The 26,369-nt window shown below is 42.0% G+C and overlaps 1 protein-coding gene across 1 annotated transcript in view; it reads right to left on the bottom strand.

Annotated features, from left to right (window-relative positions):
- ANGPT1 (angiopoietin 1) overlaps positions 1-20,894 on the bottom strand; it is a 198,477-nt gene extending 177,583 nt beyond the window's left edge. The window contains exon 1 of the mRNA XM_068396654.1: positions 20,598-20,894. Within this exon, the coding sequence (XP_068252755.1) occupies positions 20,598-20,894 (297 nt within the window). The remainder of the gene's footprint in view (positions 1-20,597) is intronic.
- Between the last annotated feature and the right edge of the window lie 5,475 nt (positions 20,895-26,369).

The following is a 26,369-nucleotide window of genomic DNA, read 5'->3' as shown; positions in this document are numbered from 1 at the left end:
AAGCTGTAATGAATCATCCTGATCTTGATGAGGATAACAGGCAGCAGATGTTAAAGATCCTGGCTTTTGATAACGCAAACAGACAAACTAAACAGTTGCTCGCTAGCTTACCTAAAGGTGCAGGAGTGGAAGAAATGGTGAAGCGAGTCGAACGTTCTGATATGCAGAGAGCTAACAATACCGTTGCTGCTGCTGTACAAAGTGCTGTTAAGGAGGTGGTTCAACCTTTGGCAGTGCTGGTACAACAAAGAGGGACACGACGACCAACACGAGCGGGACAATCCTTTCAAGGAAATTGCTATCGATGTGGAGAGAACGGACATGTCAGAAAAGATTGCCGAGCTGCTGTCTGGTGTGATACCTGCCAGAGGAATAATCATACAACTAAGGCGTGTCAGGGAAACTTCCAAAGGAGCGCGGAGAGGGGCCGCGTGAGGAAACAAGTCAACCCATCATACGAACCAAAGGTTTTTTACAACAGCACCAACCAGCAACCCGAGGAAGCCTGGGGTTCGACATGGAAATTACAGTAGATGTCACCTTGCGAAGTCAAGAAGTACAGAAGGTCCCTACTAATGTACAGGGTCCGCTAAGCGGGGATTTCAATCCCATGGGAGGACTTCTGTTAGGACGATCTTCTGCTGGTATAAAAGGACTTATAATACTTCCAGGAATCATAGATGCAGACTATACCGGGATCGTATATATTATGATGTATACACTTAATCCACCTATGTTTGTGCCAAAAGGTAGTCGAGTTGGACAAATAATCCCCCTTTCTGCCTATCAACAAGGTGCTAATAAGACTACCTACCGTGGAGATCGTGGATTTGGCTCCACAGGACCAGCGGTATGTTTTACCACGAAAATGGACAACAGACCAAATATGTCAATCACAATGTCTCAGAACAACACTCGTATAAAGGTACAGGCCTTGTTGGATACAGGTGCCGACGTCACCATTGTCAGTCGACGCGTCTGGCCAAGTAATTGGACACTAGAAACACCTGATTCACACATTGCTGGCATTGGCGGGAATTCTATGACAGCTGTTAGTCATCACCCTGTGACCTTACACTTTCCAGAGGGACAGCGTGTAACTTTGAAAGTTTATGTCTTGTCCTTGCCTGGGGTTTTGGAAGCACACGTAGGGCGAGATGTTTTAAGTCAGATTGGTGCGGTTCTCACAACCACCCATTTTTGATAATGGCCGCTGGTGAGCAGTCGCCCAATCCACCCTTGACTTGGTTATCAGATGAGCCTGTGTGGGTTGACCAGTGGCCTATGACTGAAGAGCGACTGCAGATTACTAAGGGACTGGTAGAGGAACAGTTAAAAGCAGGACATATCAAACCCTCAGTTAGTCCTTGGAATACACCCATTTTTGTCATCCCTAAGAAAAGCGGAAAGTGGAGATTATTACATGATTTACAGAAAATTAATGAGCAAATGCAAGCAATGGGAGCATTGCAACCAGGTATTCCGTCACCTAACATGTTACCAGCAGGATGGCATATATTGATTGTAGACTTGAAGGACTGTTTTTTCACCATATCTTTACATCCTCAGGACACCATAAGGTTTGCCTTTTCTATTCCTGTTATCAACAAAGCGGAACCAGCTCAGAGGTATGAATGGGTAGTTCTACCGCAGGGCATGAAAAATTCACCTACGTTATGTCAGCTTTATGTGGTATGGGTACTGAAACCATTGCGCCAGCTATGGCCACAGACTATCATCTATCATTATATGGATGATATTTTGTTATGTCAGACCGATCCTTTTTCAGAAGAAAGTCTCCACAAACTAACAACAACGTTGGCGGAGAAAGGTCTCATGATTGCACCAGAAAAGATTCAATGAACTGATCCCTGGAAATACTTAGGATGGACAATTTCGGATGCTCAAATCCGGCCTCAAAAGGTGGAGCTACATACAGATTTGAAGAACCTGAAGGATGTACAAACACTTCTCGGAGATATTCAGTGGGTCCGTAACTGTGTTGGTATCTCGAACACCGAGATTGCCCCCCTCACCGAACTGCTGCGACGATCACACCCTGCTGACACCATACAGCTGTCTGAGACTCAACAAAGCGCGTTGCGGTCAATCATCGCCAAATTACAAACTGCATGGTCATCGCGACGCATTCGTGAACTACCTGTGTCTCTGCTTGTAATTAACAGTGAAAATATGGTTTGTGGTGTCATTTGTCAGTGGCAAAACAAAAAGGGGGAACTCCCCCAGGGCTACAACCAATGCCACTACAAACGCCACGATAAAGATGAAGCTTTTTGGGTGTTGGAATGGGTATTTCTTAGTGTACAACCAAAGACAAGCATACAGACTAGACCAGAAGCCATAGGGGAACTAGTGAGAAAGGGTAGATCTAGGATTGTAGAATTAACAGGACTGGATCCAGCGGACATTAGTATTCCTGTTAATGCTGTAGACCTAGAATGGTGGTTCCGTAATTCTCGACCCATTCAGGAGGCGTTTTTGGGGTACGAAGGAAGAGTCCATTTACAGCAACCGAAAGGTAAATTATGGCAGATATTACAGAAAAATCAATGGATAGAAAAATCTAAAGTACAGAAAACACCAATAGTGGAAGGGTTAACGGTCTATGCAGATGCGGGAAAGAAACAGCACAAAGCGGTGTGTGTGGGGCAGGAAAAAGGGAATTGGGTACACCACATGCTGTATGGTCAGACCGATGATACCTTACAGACACTGGAACTATCTGCCGTAGGCTGGGCCTTAACAAATTGGCTGGATGGGGCTATAAATATAGTCACAGATTCTATGTACATAGCAGGTGTCATCCCACGATTGGAGGAGGCATTGCTCCGAAACACACAAAATCCCCGCCTTGGGCAGTTATTCTTGCAATTACGGTCTATTATGCGACAACGCAGTGCGCCTTGTTGCATAATACATGGGCGGAGTCATCAATGGGATCTTGGTCTGGGGAAGGGCAATCAGGTGGCAGACTCTCTGGTTAGCCCTGCTTGCCATATTCCTCCTTTGGACAAATTTCAACAAGCCAGACAAAGTCACGAGCATTTCCATCAAAATGCAAAAGGAATACAGAGACAATTGGGAATAACAGAAAATGAGGCAAAATCTATTGTTCAGGCATGTCCGAGGTGTGGGGCTCAGGGACCAGGCATTGGTATTGGTGTAAACCCGAAGGGTTTGGCAGCACTTGAGCTATGGCAGATGGATGTAACACATATTCCAGAGTTTGGGAGACAAAAATATGTACATGTCACAGTAGATACCTTCTCGAGGTTAATCTGGGCATCTGCAATGTCCGGAGAAAAGGTGCAACAGGTTTGTAAACATTTGTTGGCGTGTTTTGCTGTTATGGGGGTGCCAGAACAGATCAAAACAGATAATGGGCCAGCATACACCAGCCAAAAGTTTCGTGTATTTTTAACACTCTGGGGAGTGAAACATGTTACTGGTATACCACACTCCCCGACAGATCAAGGGATCATCGAACACACCCATAGAACCATAAAGGAATATTTAAGGAGACAGAAGGAGGTAGATATTGATCCAACATCGTGGTTGCATAAAGTGTTGTTTACTTTGAATTTTCTGTGTTTAACAGGGGACCGAGAAGAACCACCGGTTGTTGTACATCACCAGCAGTTGAAATTTAATAACAACACCATTATACCTCAGTTACAGGTGATTTATCAGGAACCTGCTACAGGGGAGTGGAAAGGACCGGTGCCAGTGATCCTTAGTGGCCGGGGATATATGTGTGTGGCCACCGACCAGGGACCACTTTGGGTGCCGAGCCGGTCAGTAAAACCACACCTCCCCGAGAAATCGGATGGGTGATGGAACTGGTAAAAATGGTTCTTACAGGAGTTCTTGTGATTGCAGTTATATTGTTAATGTTACCATGTTTATTTTCTTGTTTGCAGAAAGCATTAATGAAACTTGTGAATCAGGCCTGGCTTGCTCACAAACAAGAAGGGGGAATTGTAGAGGTTTGGTTAAGTGAGAAGGGGCACGATCTTGTGCCACTGAGCAGTCTGAGCAACCCAGGCTTTGAGCAAGGGTTAAGCCCAGAGCTAGCGACCTTGGACTCCCCTTGCACGGTGCAGAACAAAGAACCCCGTGGTGCCTGCTTCGCGGGAAGCAAAACTACGTCCGGGAGGGGGGGGCGGTCACGGCTCTGAATATGTAAACCTATGGACCAATCACAAGTGCGATCGGGGCGCGTGATTAACATATGCATAGTCTATATAACCACTGCTTTCTTTGTTAATAAACGAGAAGCTTCCATACTCACATTGAGATCATGAAGTTTACTCCGGACCGTTCCCCAGCACCCGCGAGCGCGCCTCCCCGGTTTTCCCCTTACTACAAGGCAATAGTCCGCAGTTACAAACTCATCTTCAGTTTCCTTGGGAGTTACCTGTCCCATAACAACTATTTTATGGAATACAAAACCATAAAAAAGCACTTGAAAAAGCTACATATATTCTTATTGTGTTTACTGTTTACCCACCCACAGACTCATCACAGATATCTCACATAGTTTACCCAAGCATTACATTGTGTGTATGTAAGCATGCAATGGGTGCAAGCATTTTGCCAGTGAGGTGAGATGCAGAAACTCAACTACTATCCTGTTTCAGAGAAGTCAGTGGAGTGTGAAACAAAGTCAGCTTTCTCAGCAAAACTCAGCTAATGTGGGTTTGAAATCACTTATTCAACAGGATACTTCTCAGTTGCAGACAGACCCATGTATTATATCTTTTTACAGTGACTGGTACAATGGCTCATCAAGCAGATCAAACTATAAAAATTTATCTTTTATCAATGATTATTGAATACATCCTGCTGTAATCATCCTTCACCTTTAATTATAACCCTTTGGTACTTCTCAAACTCCTCTTGCCTTGTGTGCCTCTGCAAATACAGTTTTCTTGCTTATGATTCCCTGCATAATACTCTGGTATTGTAACAGGTACAAATAATTCTTTAACAACTGACATGAAGGCAGAGGCCATAACAGTTGATCAGTACGGTGTCATGGAGGTAAACAATGTCAGAGGAATATACAAAAGGATATTTATTGCATCAGCCAGAATTCTTGGAAAAGCCAAGAGACCAAGCTGGATCATTCAAGAAAAATGTGAAGAGAAACAACCTTAATCATTGCCTCTGTAGTTAACAGGCTAAAGTGATAAAGAATTTTGCAGTCCATAGCTCTTCCGCACAAAAATAGTAACACAGAAAAACTTTCTAGCAGAGCATTGATGGCCTTTCCCATTAACAGGATAGAAGCGACGCAGGAAAGATAGGTGGCCCTTGACCATTTATCTCTACTGTGGTAAGTCACACACAGAGTGAAGTATGGAGTTTTAGCCAAGGAACAAAGGGGAATAGTTCATTCAGGAAGAGATTAGATCATCTCTTTGAGCAATTTTCCCTCTAAGTAGATCCTCAAAATTCCAGGCACAGCACCAAAGGCATCATGGTTTGGGGGCTGCCTGTTACTGTGTTGACTTGCTGATGTGGCCTAGAAGGCCACAGGAATTTCCTGATGAATTAAGATGTATGTATAATATACAAATATATATATATATATATACAAATATAAGATGTATAATAATGTAGAGAGTAAATATTTAACTATGACACAAATGAATATACTTAGTACTTAAATGATAATGGCAGTGATCCTAAATCCTCATTGCAGCTACTTTTATCTACGTATGAATGCCCAGTTTTCAAAGGTTGCAACAGTCTTCATTGAGTCCTTTGATGTTGGAGGAGACTTCAGAGAACCAGGTTGTATATAAAGTGTTTCTGTGAGATTTTAGAAATATAAAGTCATTTCTAGACAGGTTTTTCATAGAAAATATTAGGTTTTTAGGAGAACTAGTGCTCTGACAGTGATAGTGATAATTATATGAAGATCCTTGCCTTCTTGAGACACAAACACATTACTTAGAAGAGAGAAGAGAAATTCATGTAAATGACCCTATTATTCACCCTCACTGTTACCCACGCACTGAGCTGACGGGAGAGTTTTAAAAAAGATATTTATTTAACACGGTTCTCTTCCCTGCAAAAGACTTCTGCATGAGAACCAAAACGCCCAGAAGATAATTATTGCTAAAGCTATTCAAAGCTGAAAGTACTTAAGTGAAAATCAGCACATTTAAATAGAGCCATAGGTGGCTTAATCCATATTGAAAATTCATTCAATACAATGCTTAGAAAAAAAATTACAAAATCATCATTTAACAACAACTGCTTTATCTTTTCCTAAGTCTCCACTGTGCAAGACCATATTTACAGACAAGAGATTCAGAAAGAAAAAGAAACTTTTATAAGCATAGGCTGACAACTTCAAAAGATTCATAAATAATATGATAAAAAGGGCAAGCAAGTCTACCACAACCCTAAAAACAAATGTAAAAGCATCCCTAGAGACTGTACTAGGACTGCTCCTTTGATTTTTGTGGGTATTTAAAATGTGCTCTGTGGATTTGGATTGTATTAAAGGTCAAGTATTAAAATATATCTCAAAATAGTAAATTTACACATCAAGAATCAGGTTTTTTTCACATACAGTCAGGAAGTAAGAACCTCACTTTCAAGGCTGGAGGGCCTTTAACAATGACTGAAAGTTTGTTGTAACATTTAAAATAGTGGGCAGGAGCACTCAAATGACACCAGCGCTTTTCTCTTTGAAATCTTGCAAGATCCCTCTGCAGGTTTAGGCTAGTGTGGATCATGGATGAGGAAACTAAAAGCCTGGCCTGCTAAACAATGTTATCCTTAAGACAGAAGTTTCGTAACATAGATGTTTCAAGAAAATACTCTTGCACACAGAAAGCCTTTAAAGGAAGTTTAGATGTGAAAGAAGGCATGGCGTATCAGCCTGCAGCAGAAATAGTTTTTAGATTCAAAATTGATTAGCACAAATCTGATCATCTATGCTCTAGTGTGAAAGAAGCCATGCTGTCAAAAAGAGCCAAATTACCATCTAAGGCTGTCTGCTCATACTCCTTCCAGTTTTCTCCCACAGTTCTCTAGTTTTGCCTTAATTTCCTGGCAGAGATGCTCAGAGCTTATCCTATCTCTAGGGTAATCTCTCAAGCCTGTTTGCCTGCTTGGTACAGAGGAAGAAGAAAGAATGCCAGGACCCAAATCCTCAGGCAGGACAGACTCAGAAGGCAATTCTGCTAATGGGAACAAGTGGATTTTGGTTGTTCCCATACATTCCTATTGCAGAAGGAACGCCTGGTACATTATTTGCAACAAGACAACTAGACAAAATATGACAAAAGGCAAGAATTTACTGCAACAAACAAAAATTCTCAGAAGACCTGATGAAAAATTATAGCTATATAGTTATGCCAAGTCCTATTAAAGAAGCAGATGCCATGCATGCACAGAGCACAATCAAGTTTGTCTTGCAACATATGCCCATGTAAGGACAGAAACATGTATGGGATGGGGAGTACAAAGGTCCAATATTTTTTCCAGAATATATGAATATTCTCACTTCATATACATTCTGGAAAGGATAAGAGCAAAGGCACACATAATTTATAGGCAACACAGTATGGGGACTTGTTCACACAGAATTAATGCATGTACAATACGCAAGGTTTCATCTTGCTACAAATTCTTGTAGATTTTTGAGCCAACAGGTCAATTCCAGGAGAACGATAGACTGACAGCAGGTAAGTTGGTATAAAACATAAGAATGGATTTAAGACACAACACTTAGAAACAGATTTCCATGTACCTTAACACCAAACACTCCAAAAGTCTAAATGCATATATGTGTCTATGTGCATGTATATGTGCATGTGTATATGTGTGCACATGCTCACATACCAGGGTGGGGTGTCCAAGGGAAAGGAATTCAGTAGACATCTTACAGAATTTTTGATCAGCTAGTTTTCACTTATGGATCTTCAACCCAAATTTTCCAACTGCAAGATCACATCTGCACTTTCAGCCTATTTCTCTCTCTTTTAAGACAGGAACAGTAACACAGATCATATGACTGACCATGTGCTACCATATAACAGACCTTTAAAGTGCCTTTGCTAAAGATACACCTATTCAACCACAAAACTAGCATAGTTCTCTATTACCCTTTTCTTACTAGATTTTTTTTTCTTTTTTCATTTCTGCTCCTAGAAGATAGTCAAGGGAGTATAAGAAATTTCTTTCAATCATGTAGCTCCATGGTCTAGAACACTGATTTTCTATATGACTTCCTCTGAGGGATTATAAAATTGTATTAATCCATTTTTTTTTTGTTAGTTTTTTTTAATTCTGAAAGCAAACCATTTTTAGAAATGTTGAATAGTGCAACTTCTTGAGCATCTTTCTAGCTGACTCCATACCTGTCTTGCTTTGACTGACTGTACCCATATGTTTGTTCAATGTTTAGCGTAGCCCCACTGTTAGGTCTTATTTAGACAAGGAAGTTGCACTAGTTTGACTTACATCAGTTTTAAAGAGGGAAAATTAAACTGGTGCGAGTCCTTGCGTAGACTTCTTATCCCAGTTTAGGAGTGACTTACTCTGTTTTAGATTAACCCGATTCCTAACTAAGGTAATGAAAAGCAAAGCTTGATCTTTGTGTGGTAACATTGATGAGAACGTAGTGCAAATGTGCAACAATTCATGGCATTTTTAAGTTACCCTTCCAAGTGAATATTAACCACCCTGGTGTTTCATAACACGGTCTAAAATATGAACATGTGGTTACACAAGAATAACCTTGTGTTAAAGTACAACTTGTTTCATAAGAAAAAGAACTCTTCCTATGAAATACAAAATTATTTTAATTTCTTTTCCGGATCAAACTTCAGCCCTCTAACAAGAGAGGAAATCCATGTGCTACTGGGAAGACTTTTACACCAGGGCTGTTTATTCAAGGCACTTGAGCTGCTGGTGCTGAAGATGAGGTTCACTGCACAGCTAAAACTATGATACTGGTTCTAGAAGGTCCTCATTGACTAGCTTTTCTTTGGCTGTATCTTACTGCAAATACAGAGAAGAGGACTTAAGTAAGCTGAACTGTAAATTGAGATGAATACAAGCAGGTTGTTAAGTATCTTCACCTTTCAGGATATGCTTGCAATAAATCACACAAGTGAGCCTAGTTTTGATAATGACAAGTTTATTCAAAGTGTCTGGTAACAATAGCTCTGAAAAACTAACCATTCCTCACCAGTCTTCCTCAGAATCTGTACAAGACTAAGCTACAGTCCTACTCATCTTCAATGAATACAAGTTGGAGCAGCAGCTGCTCGGTGGGTTGTAAGAACACTGCAAGAATGAGGACCATTCTCACTGTTAGCAGGACATATATAATCCGTTTACTCAACTTCAACCTGCAAAATATACTTAGCATTATAGATTCATATTCATTGTATGTATCTGCTTTTTAAAATAAATTTAGTTACTCAATTTAAAACTTATTTCCTTCCAAAAGATTTTTTAATCTCATATTGTTTTCTATAAACATTGGAAGTATTATTATCGTACATAAACTGCCAGTAGCACAAAATACCTTCCTCCAGGAAGACTCCAAAAGCAACACAAAAAATAACATATTAAGCCTCCCAACAGCCTTGTGAAATTGAGTAGTAGTACTATATCTATGTTAGAAAAGGGAAACAGGAATACTTAAAGTTTACGATTTCCTTTCAGTTACAAGGGAAGTCTATGCTACAGCCATGGACAGAATCACAGAATCACAGAATCAACCAGGCTGGAAGAGACCTCAGGGATCATTGAGTCCAACCATTGCCCTCACACCACCATGTCAACTAGACCATGGCACTAAGTGCCATGGCCAGTCTTTTTCTTAAACACATCCAGAGATGGTGACTCCACCACCTCCCTGGACAGCCCATTCCAATGTCTAATGACCCTTTCTGAAAAGAAATGCTTCCTAATGTCCAACCTGAACCTCCCCTGGCAAAGCTTGAGGCTACGTCCTCTTGTCCTATCGCTAGTTGCCTGGGAGAAGAGGCCAACTCCCACTTCACTACAACCTCCCTTCAAGTAGTTGTAGACTGCAATAAGGTCACCTCGGAGCCTCCTCTTCTCCAGGCTAAACGACCCCAGCTCCCTCAGCCATTCCTCATAGGTCAGACCCTCCAGACCCTTCACCACCTTGGTCACCCTCCTCTGGACTCGCTCCAACACCTCAACATCTTTCTTGAAGTGCGGGGCCCAGAACTGGACACAGTGTTCAAGGTGCGGCCTCACCAGTGCTGAGTACAGAGGGACGATCACTTCCCTAGACCAGCTGGCTACACTATTCCTAATAGAGGCCAGGATGCCATTGGCCTTCTTGGCCACCTGGGCACACTGCTGGCTCATGTTTAGCCAGCTGTCGATCAGCACCCCCAGGTCTCTTTCCACCGGGCCGCTTTCTAACCACTCTTCCCCCTGCCTGTAGCGCTGCATGGGGTTGTTGTGGGCGAAGTGTAAGACCCAGCACTTGTTCTTGTTGAACCTCATGCCGTTGGTCTCGGCCCATCTATCTAACCTGTCCAGATCCCTCTGTAGGGCCTTCCTACCCTCCAGCAGATCGACACTGCCACCCAGCTTGGTGTCATCTGCAAATTTGCTGAGGGTGCACTCAATCCCTATGTCTAGATCATCTACAAAGATATTGAACAGCACCGGCCCCAGAACTGAGCCCTGGGGAACACTGCTAGTGACCGGCCGCCAGTTGGACTTTGCCCCATTCACCACCACTCTCTGGGCTTGGCCATTCAGCCAGTTTTTAACCCATTGAAGAGTCCACCCATCCAAGCCCCGGGCAGACAGTATGTCTAGGAGGATGCTGTGGGAGACAGTGTCGAATGCCTTACTGAAGTCTAGATAGACTACATCCACTGCCCTGCCCTCATCTACTAAGCGGGTCACTTGGTCATAGGAGACCAGGTTGGTCAAGCAGGACCTGCCTTTCATGAATCCATGTTGGCTGGCCCCGATGCCCCGATTGTCCTGCATATGCTGTGTAATGGCACTCAGGATGATCTGTTCCATCACCTTGCCTGGCACCGAGGTCAGGCTGACAGGCCTATAGTTCCCTGGATCGTCCTTCCGACCCTTCTTGTAGATGGGCGTTACATTTGCTAATTTCCAATCAGCTGGAACTTCTCCAGTTAACCAGGACTGCCGGTAGATAATCGAGAGTGGTTTGGCAAGTTCATTTGCCAGTTCCTTCATTACTCTGGGGTGAATCCCATCTGGGCCCATAGCCTTGTGGGTGTCCAATTGGCACAGCAGGTCACTAACCGTCTCCTCCTGGATCCTGGGAGGTTCACACCGCCCCCCGTCCCTAACTTCAGGCTCTGGGGGCCGAGTCTTCTGAGGACAACCGGTCTTGACATTAAAGACCGAGGCAAAGAAAGCATTGAGCACCTCTGCCTTTTCCTCATCCCCTGACACTACACTACCCTCCTCATTCAGCAAGTGGTGGAGGCTCTCCTTGACCCTTCTTTTGCTGTTGATGTATTTGTAAAAGCTTTTTTTGTTGTCTTTGACTGTAGCAGCCAAATCGAGCTCTAATTGAGCTTTGGCCCTTCTAATCTTCTCCCTACATGACCTGGCCACGTCCCTATAGACCTCCCAAGTTACCCAATCCTTCCTCCAGAGCAAGTAGGCTCTCTTTTTTTCCTTAAGTTCTAGTCTAAGTTCCCTGTTTAACCAGGCCGGTCTTTTTCCCCGACGGCTTGCCTTCCTACAGACTGGGACAGCCTGTAGGAAGTAAAGCTGAAATCCATCCCACTTAAGTTGAGGCATTTAAATCAGGAAGCGAGCTGCTCAGTATTTCCCTGGAGTCAACGAACAGAAGCAGGGACTTCCACAGGTCAGTTTAGAAGGCTGGCGCTTCCTCTGGGCTTTCTACTGTCTCCTGACACAGCACTGAGAAATTACCCACAACAAAGGAAAACCTATCTTGGATATCTCGGCCAGAAGTTTGGGTGGGATGATGCAGGCCTAAAATACCCAGCTCCATACTTTTCCCACATGGGCTGTCTTTTTTTTTTTTTTCCAAGGCACCCAGCACTGTGAAGTAGAGATTGCTTCCAAACCACAGAAGGGAATGGGAACCATGAGTTCTCAGCACCCTCAAATGACACGCCATTTACTTTGAATCATTTTCATTTAGAAAAGCTCTCAGTGCTCTAAATGAGATCTCCCACTAGACATGTTGGTTGGACAGTTCTGATGACTAATAAATGTAATATCTTATTGTTACCAGAAAATTCCTACTTACAGCTGTCATCACTGAAAATAAACACATTCAGGTTCTACTGCACATTACGATAAAGTCTTCTGTCCAACCATGGGAAATATTTTTTTAAGTAATTTGCTAACAAATATGGCAACATGTGAGACTGCCTTTCAGTCTACTTCTCTGAGTTTTTGGCTGCTTAAAAAAAACATTGCCAAATAGATTATCCCCCAATAATGTAAAGCTTTCAGGCATTTTCATGTTTGAAGATTCGCCTCTTTCTTCTGGGTACCTCAGAATGTCCCAAGGACTTCAGCAATTTGATTAATAAAGCTTTGAAATGCAGATATACTACTGGCCAAGAGATTTTTTGGGATGTAAATAAACAATTTTGGTTTTACACTCAAATGTGTATTTTCTTAGAACCAGTTTGTTTCCATTAACTTATTTTTGCTCCTTAAATTTGGCTTTTATATATACCTACCCACTGAGTAGTATACACAATATAAATAATCCCGCTAATTTGATTTCCACCACTTGTTTTGCAGCTTGTTTGTGGGAACTGAACTACAAATCACAGAATCACAGAATCACAGAATGATAGGGATTGGAAAGGACCTCAAAAGATCATCTAGTCCAATCCCCCTGCCGGGGCAGGATTGCCTAGATCATATCACACAGGAATGCGTCCAGGCAGGTTTTGAATGTCTCCAGAGAAGGAGACTCCACAACCTCTCTGGGCAGCCTGTTCCAGTGTTCAGTCACCCTTACAGTAAAGAAGTTTTTCCTCAAATTTAAGTGGAACCTCCTGTGCTCCAGCTTGCACCCATTGCCCCTTGTCCTGTCAAGGGATGTCACTGAGAAGAGCCTGGCTCCATCCTCATGACACTTGCCTTTTACATATTTGTAAACATTAATGAGGTCACCCCTCAGTCTCCTCTTCTCCAAGCTAAAGAGACCCAGCTCCCTCAGCCTCTCCTCATAAGGGAGATGTTCCATTCCCTTAATCATCTTCGTGGCTCTGTGCTGGACTCTCTCTAGCAGTTCCCTGTCCTTCTTGAACGGAGGGGCCCAGAACTGGACACAATATTCCAGATGCGGCCTCAGCAGGGCAGAGTAGAGGGGGAGGAGAACCTCTCTCGACCTGCTGACCACACCCCTTCTAATCCACCCCAGGATGCCATTGGCCTTCTTGGCCACAAGGGCACACTGCTGGCTCATGGTCATCCTGCTGTCCACTAGGACCCCCAGGTCCCTTTCTCCTACGCTGCTCTCCAACAGCTCTGCCCCCAACTTGTACTGGTACATGGGGTTGTTCTTGTCCAGATGCAGGACTCTACACTTGTCCTTGTTATATTTCATTAAACTTGTCCCCGCCCAACTCTCCAGCCTGTCCAGGTCTCTCTGAATGGCTGCGCAGCCTTCCGTTGTGTCAGCCACTCCTCCCAGTTTTGTGTCATCAGCGAACTTGCTGACAGTGCACTCTATTCCCTCATCCAAGTCATTAATGAATATATTGAATAGTACTGGTCCCAGTACCGACCCTTGAGGGACTCCGCTAGACACAGGCCTCCAACTGCACTCTGTCCCATTGACCACCACTCTCTGGCTTCTTTCCTTCAGCCAGTTCACAATCCACCTCACTACCCGATCATCCAGACCACACTTCCTCAGTTTAGCTGCGAGGATGCTGTGGGAGACAGTGTCAAACGCTTTACTGAAATCGAGATAGACCACATCCACAGCTTTACCATCATCTATCCACTGGGTTATGTCCTCATAAAAGGCTATCAAGTTGGTTAAGCATGACTTCCCGTTGGTGAAGCCATGCTGAGTGCCCCTAATGATCCCCCTATCCTTGATGTGCCTAGAGACAGCACCAAGGACAAGTTGTTCCATTACCTTTCCAGGGATGGAGGTGAGGCTGACCGGTCTATAGTTACCCGGGTCCTCCTTCTTGCCCTTTTTGAAGACTGGAGTGACATTCGCTTTCCTCCAGTCCTCAGGCACCTCTCCTGTTGCCCACGACTTAGCAAAGATGATGGAGAGTGGCCTAGCAATGACTTCCGCCAGTTCCCTCAGCACCCGTGGGTGCATCCCATCAGGGCCCATGGATTTATGGACATCCAGATTGCTTAATTGGTCCCTGACCCAGCCCTCATCAACCAAGACAGACTCCTCCTCTATCCTGACTTCTTCTGGGGCCTCAGGGGTCCGGGGCTCCTCAGGACAGCCTCCAACAGTATAGACAGAGGCAAAGAAGGCATTCAGTAACTCCGCCTTCTTTTTATCCTCTGTCTCCAGGGCCCCCACCTCATTCATCAGTGGGCCTACATTGCCTCTAGTGTTGGTTTTACCTGCAACGTATTTGAAGAAGCCCTTTCTGTTGTCCTTGACCTCTCTTGCAAGGTTTAATTCCAAGGAGGCCTTAGCTTTCCTAGTTGCCTCCCTACATCCTCTGACAACAGACTTCTATTCCTCCCAAGTGGCCAGCCCCTCCTTCCATGATCTGTACACCCTCTTCTTCCACTTGAGTTTGCCCAGCAGTTCCCTGTTTAACCATGCAGGTCTCCTGGTACCCCTCCTTGACTTCCTACCTGTTGGGATGCTCTGATCTTGAGCTCGGAAGAAGCAGTCCTTGAATGCTAACCAACTATCTTGGGCCCCCTTACCTTCTAGTACCCTGTCCCATGGGATTTCCCCTAGCAATTGCTTCAAACTGAAGTCCAGGGTTGTGATTTTTCTAGCTATTCTGTTCCTGCCACATGAGATCCTGAACTCCACCATCTCATGGTCACTACAACCAAAGCTGCCCTCAACCTTCACCGCTTCAACCAGACCCTCCTTGTTAGTGAGAACAAGATCCAGCAGCGCTCCTCTCCTAGTTGGCTCATCCACCATTTGCATCAGAAAGTTATCATCAATGCACTGGAGGAACCTCCTGGACTGAGGATGGCTGGCTGAGTAGGCCTCCCAGCAAATATCAAGGTAGTTGAAATCCCCCAAGACAACCAAGGCCTGTAATTGTGAGACTGCTCTCAGCTGCCTGTAGAAGGCCTCAACAACCTCCTCATCCTGATCTGGTGGCCTGTAATAAACACCCACAACAGTATCACCCATGACAGCCTGCCCCTTAATCTGTACCCACAAACTCTCAACTCGCTCCTGATCTGCCCCTGGATAGAACTCAATACATTCTAGCTGCTCACTCACATAAAGAGCAACTCCACCACTTCTCCTTACTGGCCTGTCTTTCCTGAACAGGACATAGCCATCCATGACCACATTCCAGTCATGCGAGTTGTCCCACCAAGTCTCCGTAATTGCCACTAGATAATAACCCCCTGACCGAACACGGACTTCTAACTCCTCCTGTTTATTCCCCATGCTGCGTGCATTGGTGTACAGGCATTTCAGGGAGCAAGTTGAGCACACCAATTTCACCCTAGGGAGATGGGAGGCCTCCTGGTCTACATCAATACTAGAGCATTGCCCCAGTGGTGCAAGCCCAGCTACAACCCCATCCCCCTTCGAATCTAATTTAAAGCTCTCTGAATGAGCCCTGCTAATTCCTGTCCCAAAACCCTTTTGACCCTACGACATAAACCTTTCCCATGTATTACTGTCAGGTCCGGTGTCTTATAAAACCAGCCATTATCAAAGAACCCAAAGCCCTGCCTGTAGCACCAGTCCCGTAGCCAGGCATTTATGGAGAGAATCCTTCTATTCCATCCCACGTCATCACCTGAAAATGGGAGGAAGGAAATGTGACCCGAAAATGTCACTAGGATGAGGCTCTGCTTTGGATATGAGAATTCATTGACTCCAAAGCAAAAAGGAGCACCTAGAATAGTAAACTGCCTCTGAGTCTAGACAAGAAATCCAGGTTCGAGCCAAATGCCAGATAGGAGGCTAGTGGCCAGTTTTCGATGAAGCTTTCTCATTGTTTCCTTTTAGCCCTGATCCACCTTAAAAAAAGAGAGATTTACTGGAAAGACATTCCTTACACAGCCGTTAGTAATGCTCATACAAGCAGAATGGCAAATTCCAAATCTAATGACCTGCTTTTATTTGTGAAAATTAACAGGAGTTCATCATGCATCTCCTGGTTGCACTTAACAGCCAAATATTATGTGGACTTTAAGGTTACATGTTACATTACAAAACTCCCAGTGAGACATAACCATAAATAATATAGAATTTTTACTATTTCTTGTAACAGTTCAACTAGGGAAAAATTGTTCCTTAATGTGACAAAATTTTACACACACTATGGACACCTCCATCTTTATATTGATATAAATTTGCCTCATAGGATATTATGGCAGCACTTTAGATCTATCCTCTTCAGGGCAGCATCTGTCACACTTTCACACAGCTTCACGGCAAGAGTGACGTGTTAGGAATTTTCCCATCTTCAGCACAACCGTATAAAATCCAAGGCAAAATCCAGGCACTCCATACACATAAGCATATAATTACTATTTCATTGCAATGCTAGGCCCTTCTGGTAAAAAGAGCGGAGAGGGGCAGACATTCAATGGAGCCACAGCACACATTAAGTGTACACTGGTCTTTCCAAAAGCCAGTTTCTTCTATACAATGACTGGTCCCCCTCAAAACCTAGATTTGTTACACATTTAAAACCCAGGTGAATACTTCCAAATGTTACTTCTGCAAAATAAGGAAGTCAACAGAGAGCACAGAGAATGCCATAGACAAATAGTTTATCAAAACTATGGTAAGAATAAACTTTAAAGTAGACTGTCAAATGGCTACAGATATCCCAGAAAAATTGCTCGTAATTTCTTTCTTTAATGACTCAATCCAGCTCATCATTTTATACTTCTTCTGTTGCAGCTGGTGACTGGCACTTTGAAGGGAAAGGGAAGTGAGCTGAAGCTTCTTTTTTTTGGTTTAAGTGTAATGCTGCCATCAATATTTGCAGAGAAAAGGAAAATAAATCTAAGTTTAGATATTGGCTGACCAGAATGATTGTGGTTCACTTTCAACTCAGACTTGTATGTCTGTGTTAGCTTCTTAGAGTATACTATTATTAAGAGTTCCTTTTAAACTTTTATGGTGTTCTGCTTAAGTAAAAAAGAAAGAGCGGATCATGTAAAATTCACTTATTAGTGTAATAACATTTATTACTATTTGGACTGAGGGACAAGTATATATGAAACACTCATCTATATAGATATCCTGAAAGTATAGTGAGTCCATCGATACCGTAAGTTCAGCAAGTTGACTAACAGAAAGTTTCCAAGCAAGACATGATGATAACATTTCGTGTAACTCCTCTTTGGCAATATTTAGACACAGCAATTAAATACCAAACAGTATCACGTGTGTCAGTCAGTTACTGCAAGAAAGAAAATGTGATGAACTGTTTGTTTTGAACTATTAGTATAAACATATTGCAGAAATGAAACCCAAGCTTAAACAATGGGGAAAGTTATCCGGTATTAAAATAAACAGTTCTAGGAAAATCTCTAAAAATGTTTACCAAGTCATCTTCTTTTGAGTAGTTTCTGCAGAGAGCATTTTGACATGTCCGTGGTTTGCCAATCAATCCCAGTTACACTGACTACAGATACGCAAACGCTAAAGGACAAGGCTGGGACTTAATTGCCTGTAACTGGCTCCCCAAGCAAGCACATTGTTATCTATAATCATCAAGCTTGTAGGTCATCAAAGAAGCACTTTCGGTTTTAAGCATTAAAAAATTGATTTTTTTTTTTTAAAAAGAATATTTGTTTTGCTTCTAGAAATCTGCTAGTTTAGATATCAAGGGAAATTTTTTTAAATTAAAATACTACAGAGTTAAGCAAACCGTGATTCTTACAAACTTTTTTAACAAATGCTCTTTCAATATTGCAGGCTAGTATTTGTGATGAGAAAATAATTCACCCTGCCAAACGTTGCCTAGATATAATTTTAATGAAAGTTATATATATTATCTGAAGTAATAAACATTTCCTTTATGTGTCAGAATATATCTCAAATTCTTAAACTTTATTTCTTATTATAAATATTCACATCCAGTCATAGACCTATAACCATTAATTATTCTTTACTTTGTTCACAGCAGGTGCATTGTAAAATGTTGTTTAGTGTACCAGCAGTTATATCTTATATTAAAAATCTAGGGGGAAAATTAAATACACAGTATAAAAATGAGATGCGAGATATCTACAAAATATATTCATTACTCTTAAGCATTATGATTGTTTTGAAAGTAAATGAGTTATAGTTGAGATGCTTTGTAATAGCAACAACAACAAAGCAAATTCAGTACTCAGAGATGCTCTAATGGAGCTGCATCAGCCTCATTTGTTCAGAGTGAGCCATAGTCCGTCACACAGAGAAACGGGACCTTTCATTCCAGGGAAAACTGACACATGGGGATACGTGCACAATCCCAGTTTTATGTAAACCCCTGGGAGCAGAGGGTTGGGGGCTGGGAAGGAAAGGAGGAGGGGGGTGGTTCTGCCCATAGCCAGTTTTACAATCACTGCAGAAAAAAAACAGTCCTCAAATATAAACCCCTTTCATTGGGCTTCCCACCTGTTTAATCACTTCCCTCCAAAGTGTGAGAGGACTAACCCTAACTCAGACATTCACACTCCAGAGACTCATATTCCTTCGTGTTCAGTTCACAGTGAAACAGTGATCTTAGTTCAGTCTCTAGTGGACAAACACAGAATAAGTGAAGACTTATAAACATGATTCAGCAGGCAATTTGCTCAAGTACAATCACGTGTGCATAAACACAGATAAAAACTTTCATCTTTTTAGGGCTTGCCTCAGCCTCCTGAGATACAGTAAAACAATTTCTTAAGAAATGCTTTCCTCTACAAAAGACATCCCCTCACTTCCAGACTTATATTCCCCAAAGCAGACCAAGATATTAAAAAATGAAGAAAGTAGTCTAAAAAATAAGTGCTTGGTTATATTTTGTTTTATAGTCACATGCTTACTGGACAGAGTCTCTCCTCTCTTGCTAGAGCCAGATACGCAAAGAGCAAATTAATTTACCAAGCAATCAGGAAAGCCTCTCTGAAGATTTTAGTAGGTCTAGGGGGATGAGGATGGCTCTATGTGCTTTTTAAAGTATTTCTGTCTTGTATACTGTCTGGATGAAACAGAACTTGTAAATGGGAAAGGTAATAGTAACTGTGCTAATATGAAGTTTTAGCCCACCTGGCAGAGTCTTCACTAGATTTTTATTGATGATCATTCTTACTATGAACTTGTGTTACAGTCAAATCATGTATCTCTGAAATGGGTAAATACAGCAGTTTTCTCATGCCACCTTACATGACTAGTTGCATCACTCAATTGCTCCATTTTCTAAGTTTTGCCAGGTCAAAATGCCAGTGTGAGAATGGGAATATTACAAATAACTATCTACAAAGACTGTTTATTTGTTTATTTTTACTGGTCAGCTATCCCAAGGCATTTTCATTAACAAGGCATGGACAAGATCCTGCAAGGTGTGTAATTTTACACAAGTGAGTAACCCTGTTAAGGTGAATTGGACTATTCATATAAGTGAAATTATTCACATATTTAAGTATTTTCAAGCCCAAACTTCAGCTCATACATGAAATACTGAAAAGTTCATTAGAAGTTTAGATCTATTGCACAAATTCTTAAAAATAATTACTTCTGCTAAGTTACTGCAACACCTTCAAACCTATTTTTTCCTTTCTATGAAAGAATGCACATATACACACAAATTAAAACAGGCTGTTTCAAGTCCAGTGTAATCTACACAGTTAAAAAGTTTTACTGTGATGTTTTAGGAGTGTGAATGCCTCTATACTTTCTTCTTTCTTTCCAGCAATTAGCTGGGTAGAATAGTATTACAAGATCTATTCATGGAGGAACAATGATATTCTTAACCCAGTGCCTTTAAATGCTGCGTTTTTTTTTTAATGCTCCCTTTTGCTGTCAGAATAGCAGGTATCCTGCATGGCATCTGATCTGAAGCTGTGAACTATAAGTAGAGTTTATAGGAATACTTAGTAAGTTCAGTCATTAAAATCTCTAGAGGATTTTTGTGTTCTCTGGCTCACAAACATCCATGGTCTCTTGAGATAAAGCTTTAAGAAAGTTGCATATTTCAATAATGTGAAGAAAATTCTGCTCCTAAGAGCAATGTCACTAAGGGTGCACACTGGCTGAAACACTTCTCCCCTACACAGCTACAAACTAGATCAATACTTATTACCTCAGTTCTCATAGAAACTAATGAAATCTTTGAACAGCATAAGCATCACCAGAAAAATCCATTTAGTGAGAAATGAAAAAGAGAAACACTTACTTTTTGCAGCCACTGAGTGTAATTTTCCATCACATGTTCCAGATGTTGCAGTTTCTGGGAAGAGAAATCCTGTTCCACGTGAGGAGCATCTCTCTGAAGAGCGTTTGTGTTGTACTGGTCTGTTGTGCTTTCACGACAGTTCCCATCCTGTTCTGGCAGAATGAAAGTATAGGTGCACTGCCCATGCTGAATCCGGTTAAATCTTCTCCCACTGGGATCTGGACCCCGACGCTGGTTATTACAGCCTATATGAGCAAGAATTGCTGCCAGGAAAGCAAAGGAAAGGAAAACTGACATGTTATTATTACTTTCCTTTCCTACTTTAAGCAAAACTTTTTCTTTCTGTTTCTTTAATTTGTTCTTAATTTCCCTTAAAGTCTTTGGAAAAAAGGCTGGAGAAGCATACTTTAGTATTTAAGCTTGGATAAACTGTTGGTTTTTTTTAATTTCACTATGAAGATAGCTTCCTTAGTTAAAATTGGGAATATTTATTGCATAGTAGTTGAGATTTATTGTTTCCTCTCTGTTACAGTCCAGCATGTAGCCTGCTTTAGTCAGCTGCATATGCATATCCCAGTCTCTTTCCCCTACACTATCTGCTGCAGAACTGCTATTTTCTCTCAGACTTCAGTGAGTTTTATTAAGGTTGCACTTTCAAGCCAAGCTGGAAGCAAGCAGCCTTTCACAAGATGACTTGACAGGAATGCGTGTATGAGTGCGCCCCTATGCTGAGGATGGCTGATGGCTCGGTACAGAAGGATCAGCTTACAAATGGGCTGGATGCGTGACCTCAATCATGTATGGCTTTCCAGCCCCTATTGCGTACAACTGCGAAGGGCTTTTGACGAATTCACATAAGTTTAACAAGTAAGGCAGTCCACCTTAATACAGTTCATATGTTCACACTGACCTATTAAAATGTAGATAAAGTGTAGAAGTTTGTTGTAATCCCTCTGTAAATATACAAAGCACTGAAATCAAAAATACTTTCAGTTCTGTGCTGTTCAGTATCTGTTAAAGAATTCTAAGTTGGGCGAATGACACTTACGGGAAAAAAGTTATGTTTAACCCTCACAAACTTTAGCTAGTTTTCTAAGACAATTGTGTTTCTTCAGCAGAGTTTGCAGAGAGGTTTTTTTTGCAGCATATAATGAAATTAAGGCTGCCAAATAACAACGGGAAACAGCAGTTCAGAAGGATAATAATTTTCTTTGTTTGGCGTCTAAACTAAGGTAACTAATTATAAAACAGTGAGGGTTGGTGGCTGAACTATTCCAGATTGTCTTCTGTACTACTGCGTAGTTATCACATGCGAAACACTTCTTCCAATTTGCAAGTCTGTATGGGCTATACAGGCACCTCTTATTTTATGTAGAAACTTTCTCGGGGACAACTTCCTCAAAGATTGTGGTAACTAGTTAATAAAATACCTTATATTTAAATAATGCCTTTGGTATTTGCTAGATACAAATCAAAAATGCACAGAATAGAAACAGGATTGGAATAATCCTGAAATTCAGAGGAATTTGGATCTGAGTTCCTGCTCTAATATTTGTTATTGTTGCATAAATATCGGCCAACTGACGAAGCAGACAACTTTGCACAATTTTTCCTATGAAAGCAAGTAGTTTTCTAAATAGCAATGCTGCATCAATAAAAAAACAACCTGCAAGTTTTTTACCCACGAGGAAACCTGCCTGCAAGAGTACTGAGTGCAAGCACCTTCCGTGCTCATGCAATTGCCACCTGTGTCACAACTACAATTTCGTTCTAAAAGAAATACCTGGAATATTTACACAGGCATCTGACCTGCTCCTGAGGAAGATGTTCCTGCTCAAAACTGGGGGTGGAGGCTTTTCATCTTTCATCTGGAAAGAAACCACTGCATTTTAACCAATAAGAAATATCCACTACAATAACACAGAGAAATGAGAAAGTCTCATCTTGCTTTAAAATGTCTGTGTGTCCAATATATATAGGGAAAAAAAGGAAAGAATACAAAGCAAAGAGCAAAGCATCAATGCTACTGTTGCTTTTAGCAAAATCAGAATATCCTCCCACCTCCGAACTGTTCAGCCCACCTTTGCACTCTGTTTTTTTCTTTTTCTGCCTCTGAAAACCACCTTCATATAGCTTTGTTTCTTGCTTTCTCATAATTGTCCACCATCACCAGAAAAAGTTCTGCTGTGGTTTGTTACACTGTCTTTGCAATTATTGTGAAATGTAATTGCAAGATACTTGCTCACGTAAGATCAGAGATCTTCAGTCAGGAAGAAGACTGTAGGATCAGACACTGAACTGAAGGGTTAGCATAAAAACAGCTATTCCCTATGAGAAAAAGCAAAAATACCAGAGCACAAACATGGTAACAATACATGCTTTTTTTAAAAAGTAAAACCAGAACTTTATGAAAGGGTCTCATAGCAGAGAAATAAAAGAGGGATAGTAAAGGCGGGTGTACAAAGGCTTCCTAGATTTTTGGTTCATATTTTAAAATGCTGTTGTTTACACAAATGCCTCATTCATTTTCTGCAGCGTATTTAACAGACTTATTCTCATGCAAACATGGAAAAGTGAGATAGTAAACTTACAGCTGATGTTTTTCAGATGAGAAAAGACTTCACAGAACAGGCTCACTTTGTTGCTATTGCATGACCTCTTCCCACTGGCTTAAGGTGACTTCTATTTCCCCCTCTGTCCCTCTTCCTGAGGGGTAACAGCCATAAGGACCTTCAAGAAGCACACAGAGTTATCAGGCATCTTTAGCATTTGCTCATTTGTCTCCTATTGCATGACCTCTTCCCACTGGCTTAAGGTGATTTCTCTTTCCCCCTCTCTCCCTCTTCCTGAGGGGTAACAACCATAAAGACCTTCAAGAAGCACACAGAGTTATGAGGCATCTTTAGCATTTGCTCATTTGTCTCCAGTTTAGTTTCCTGCCACAGCACCTGTCTCTCAAAGCCGGTTTCATCCCTGACCCCAGGCCCCAAACTGATAGGTCATGGGCAGGACATAATGGTCAGGTGCCACAGCAGGGAGATGTGGCAGAGCCACGCAGCAGCAAGAGCACCTCCTTCCAGCACACTGCACTATAGGTTTCCTTACTAGAGAGAACCAGGTCCCCCCACTCACTCAGTGACCACATACTGCCACATCTGTGTTATGGGAGTAGTGCGTCTGAGACATCTTGTGTGCCTGACCATGTGGGATCTCACGAAGAGGTGAGGAAGGGATGGCAGGAGACTGGGGGAAGCCCAGGAGCTATTCTGTCACTCCCAGTTTGCAGCCTTTCTAACACAAGGGAAAGCAGAGAAAGGGACTCATGAATTGTGCTGGGATACACTTAAATCTTTGCAAGGACCCAGAGTGATTGCTGAAATGCCAGCAGCTCTGTCAGCTACACTGAAACTCAGCAAGCTTTGGGGCTGCTCTTGCTGATACCAGAGACTGAGCTAGCCACCAGGATCCCTAACTAGAAGCACAGACACTCCCAGTCCTGTGACACAGGGATCACCGAGGTCAGCTTGCTGTTCCCCCAAACATATAGCAAAGTAATTTTGACAAGGACATTGAACCAGCCAGGCCAGGTTCAGTTTACACTCTTCCCTGGCACGCTCATGGTCCCATGCATTCACAGGCAGAAGAGCAACAACAGATTTAGAAAAAAGCCTGTGTCCAGATCTACAGACACTTAATTCCACAGTACAATTTTCTAAGGAATTCCATTTTAGCTAAGGAAAACAGGTTCAGAAATGAGAAGAGTTTTTATCTTCTAAAATTCCCTATTCCTATTAAGGTATTTGCTTTTTTTCTTTCCAAAACCAAACCAACCAACAAACCAACAAAACAAAACCTCTTGCCCCAAGAGTTTCAACGGTTTGGTGTCTTCTACCTGACTTGATAAATGTACAGTTTATTATCCCAGTACTACATGGTGTATGTGACCTGTCCCAGCTTTTCAAGACCTGAAAATTTCTGTGAAGTGACGGAAAAAAAAGTTCTTAAGGTTCAGCCAAAGCCACTGTGGGTACGTCTGCAGGATCTTATATTATATACTATAGATATAAGCCAAATGGTTTGTTCAGGATTGCACAGAAAATCAGCAGCTCAGCCAGAAACTAACCAGGGACATGGATGCGTTTAAGACTCTATTTTCCTGAGACCACTTCCTCCAACACAATAACTAGCTTCGTATTCCCTGAACACTTCCTTGTGTGTATCAGGGAAGGGATGGATCCAGAGGCTTCCTTCCCAGACCATGCAAAGTCTCATATACATTGTTTATTTAGTAGCTATACAAATTTCTGTAACTCATTATGTAATCAGTCCTACAAGGCAAAATAAATGGGAATTCAATATCCAGATAAAGGTTACAATCACATGATATCAGTTCCCATATATCTAACATTAAAATAATTTAATGGTTTTTGTCACAGAATCATATGCATGCTCAGAGTTCAAATACAAATTCTAGGAAACCACAATCTATTTCTGTTTCTTTACATTTCTGCTGCAATATGTGTTATTGCTGCAGATGGGTTGCAGTAAGGTTGCATCATGTCACACACTGTAACTGGAGTTACTCCAACTCAACTTCCTCAGTGTGTAAGGGAAGTCACTGCAAAATGACCCCTAAGTATAGGTATAAGAAGCAGGCTTTTATCTCTAGGTAAACCAATGCTATACAATAAGACACAAAATGTTTATTCTTAATGTAGCACATTCCAAAGAACTTCATTCTAAATATATAGATTTGAATGAATAAAATAGGATCTGAAGTCCCAAAAGTCTGACTGGTTACGTGCTAATGATTCTCCAGTGACTTCAGTGGAGGTGGTCCCAATTTACTGTAGTGCTGAGACCAGAATGGGATGCAGGAGATTTGCCTGACCACACAGAATCCAGATGGTGTTGAGTCCAGGTGAAGGGAAAGACTTACTGACCATGCAATAACTCTTTCTCCTACTACCTGTATGCTTTCTTTTCTTACTCTCCTGGGAACAAGCAAGTAGTCTTCTCAGATAAATTACTTCTAAGAACTGAAGTTTGTATATTTACATGTGCATATTTAAGGTATGATCCCACATAGTGCTGCTTGCCAGATCCTTTCTTCAAAGGAATACAGCTATGGGCACTGAGTCATGCTGCAGCCCAGCCCGGCTCTCCCGGCATTTGATTTCACACCTGGGAGCAAGTAAACAGCTGGGAACATTAACAGAGTGGCAAAAAGCATCAGCTCTTAGAAGAACATGGTGGTTTACCACAGAAACATCTGAGCTGCTGGTTATGCTGCATGACCTGTCTGAATTTTGTCTCACACAGAGTCTGTGAGTCTTCTCAGAGCAAAAGGTTTATAGGACCCTTTCCAAACATGTCAGCAGTTAGGAGAGCTAGGTGTTCTCTGAAAACTTATTGTCATGCTGTCAAGAACATGGGAAAATCAAGTTGTTCCTATATTCATAACAAACCTTCAAGCTTGCACATGTAGACAAAAAGCATGTAGGTCAGTTAAATTTGTTCTCATTCACCGTGGGAAGGAGGGAATGCCGCCAGCATCCTCTTGTTATCTGTCTAGAGTAAGTTTTGTCCTTAACTTTTACACTTTCAGGATACTTGAGGCATTTTCAAAGACCAACTTCCAACCCTATCAAACAGGAGTGATGCACAGCAACTGAATAAGATGGGCATTTCTGTTTGCAAATAATACGAATAGATGCCCTAATCTAAAATGGCTGATGAGAGGAGCAACAGCAGTGAACTACCACAGTAAAA

This window comes from Nyctibius grandis, chromosome 3 (assembly GCF_013368605.1).
Source record: "Nyctibius grandis isolate bNycGra1 chromosome 3, bNycGra1.pri, whole genome shotgun sequence".
Lineage (NCBI taxonomy): Eukaryota > Metazoa > Chordata > Aves > Nyctibiiformes > Nyctibiidae > Nyctibius > Nyctibius grandis.
The sequence above is the reverse complement of the archived record's forward strand: the minus strand, read 5'-3'. Positions and strand labels throughout refer to the sequence as shown.